Source organism: Mesitornis unicolor, unplaced genomic scaffold, assembly GCF_000695765.1.
Source record: "Mesitornis unicolor isolate BGI_N332 unplaced genomic scaffold, ASM69576v1 C13311127, whole genome shotgun sequence".
In the NCBI taxonomy this organism is placed as follows: Eukaryota; Metazoa; Chordata; class Aves; order Mesitornithiformes; family Mesitornithidae; genus Mesitornis; species Mesitornis unicolor.
Window position 1 is genome coordinate 1 of NW_010222109.1, and position 1,640 is coordinate 1,640.

Consider the following 1,640-nt stretch of genomic DNA (forward strand, 5'->3'; position numbering starts at 1 on the left):
GGGGGATATCTGTCCCACCAGCCCTTTTTTCCCCACGCCTGAGGCTGACGAGGGTGCTGGGTGCCGGCAGGGAGCATGGCCAAGCGCCTTAACCAGATCGGGGTGGAGAACACGGAGGAGAACCGCCGGCTGTACCGCCAGATCCTCTTCAGCGCCGACAGCCGGGTGAAGAAATGCATCGGGGGCGTCATCTTCTTCCATGAGACCATGTACCAGAAGGCTGACGATGGCACCCCCTTCGTCCAGATGATCAAGGACAAGGGCATCGTTGTGGGCATCAAGGTGCTGGGGGGTGTCTGGTGGGGTTTGTGGGGTGCTGAGGGTACTTGGGAGTTGCCAGTGGGGCTCAGCGCCACCTTCTCCATCTCTCCACAGGTGGACAAGGGCGTTGTGCCACTGGCGGGGACAGATGGCGAGACCACCACGCAGGGTAGGTGAAGTGGGTAGGGGCTTGGGAGCTGTGGGGTTCAGGGTCCATGGGGTTCAGGGCTGTGGGGCTGACGTGCTGCCCGGCAGGTCTGGACGGGCTTTCGGAGCGCTGTGCCCAGTACAAGAAGGATGGGGCTGACTTTGCCAAGTGGCGCTGCGTGCTGAAGATCAGTGACAACACCCCCTCTGCACTTGCCATCATGGAGAACGCCAACGTCCTGGCCCGCTATGCCAGCATCTGCCAGCAGGTCCGTGTCTGTGCATCTCCCTGTGGGCTGGGCACTGACCCATAGGGTGAGGGTTGACTTAAGGGGCCACAGGGATGGGGACGGATCTGTGGTGCTCAGCATCACCCCTGTGCCTGGGGATCACCCCATGAGGCTGGACATCAACCCAAGGGCTAGGTAAGACCTCGTGGGTGGGCATTGCCCCCCAGGGCCAGGCGTTGCCCCATGGGCTGGGCATCACCCCACAGATGTGGGTATTGCTCTGTGGGGCCAAGAGTTGGCCTTCCTAGGCTGGGATCACCCCATGGGGCTGGGCATCACGCCACTGAGATGGGCATCACTGGCAAGGGTGGACATTGAACCTTGGGCTTGAGCATCACCCCCCAGGCCCAGGCATTGTAGGGCCTACACTGCCATGGGGCCAGGGCGATGCCCAGGACATCCCTGTGATGGCATTTGCCTGATGTTTGCAGAACGGCATCGTGCCCATTGTGGAGCCAGAGATCCTGCCCGATGGGGACCACGACCTCAAGCGGTGCCAGTACGTGACGGAGAAGGTGAGCGGCGGGGCGGGCACCGTGCTGTGCTGTGCTGTGCCATGCCGGGGGCCTCCATGCTGCCCGTCCTCCCCAGGTGCTGGCAGCTGTCTACAAGGCGCTGAGCGACCACCACGTTTACCTGGAGGGGACCCTGCTGAAACCCAACATGGTGACCCCCGGGCACTCCTGCCCCACCAAGTACAGCCCCGAGGAGATCGCAATGGCCACTGTCACTGCCCTGCGCCGCACCGTGCCCCCTGCCGTGCCAGGTACCAGCACCAGAACATGGTGGGGACCAGAAGGGGGATGCCCTGTGGTCTCCCTGGTGCCATAACCCTGCTCTCTGCAGGTGTCACCTTCCTGTCTGGGGGTCAGAGTGAGGAGGAGGCTTCCATCAACCTCAACGCCATCAACACGTGCCCGCTGATGCGGCCATGGGCCCTCA

The 1,640-nt window shown here is 63.0% G+C and overlaps 1 protein-coding gene across 1 annotated transcript; it reads left to right on the forward strand.

Annotated features, from left to right (window-relative positions):
* Window positions 1–70: 70 nt before the first annotated feature.
* Window positions 71–1,633, forward strand: ALDOC (aldolase C, fructose-bisphosphate; the record flags this gene model as incomplete). Its single annotated transcript, XM_010193236.1, has 6 exons — window positions 71–282; window positions 376–430; window positions 517–677; window positions 1,130–1,213; window positions 1,290–1,464; window positions 1,545–1,633. Coding segments are annotated over 6 exons (776 nt in total), but the record flags the coding sequence as incomplete, so codon positions are not given.
* Between the last annotated feature and the right edge of the window lie 7 nt (window positions 1,634–1,640).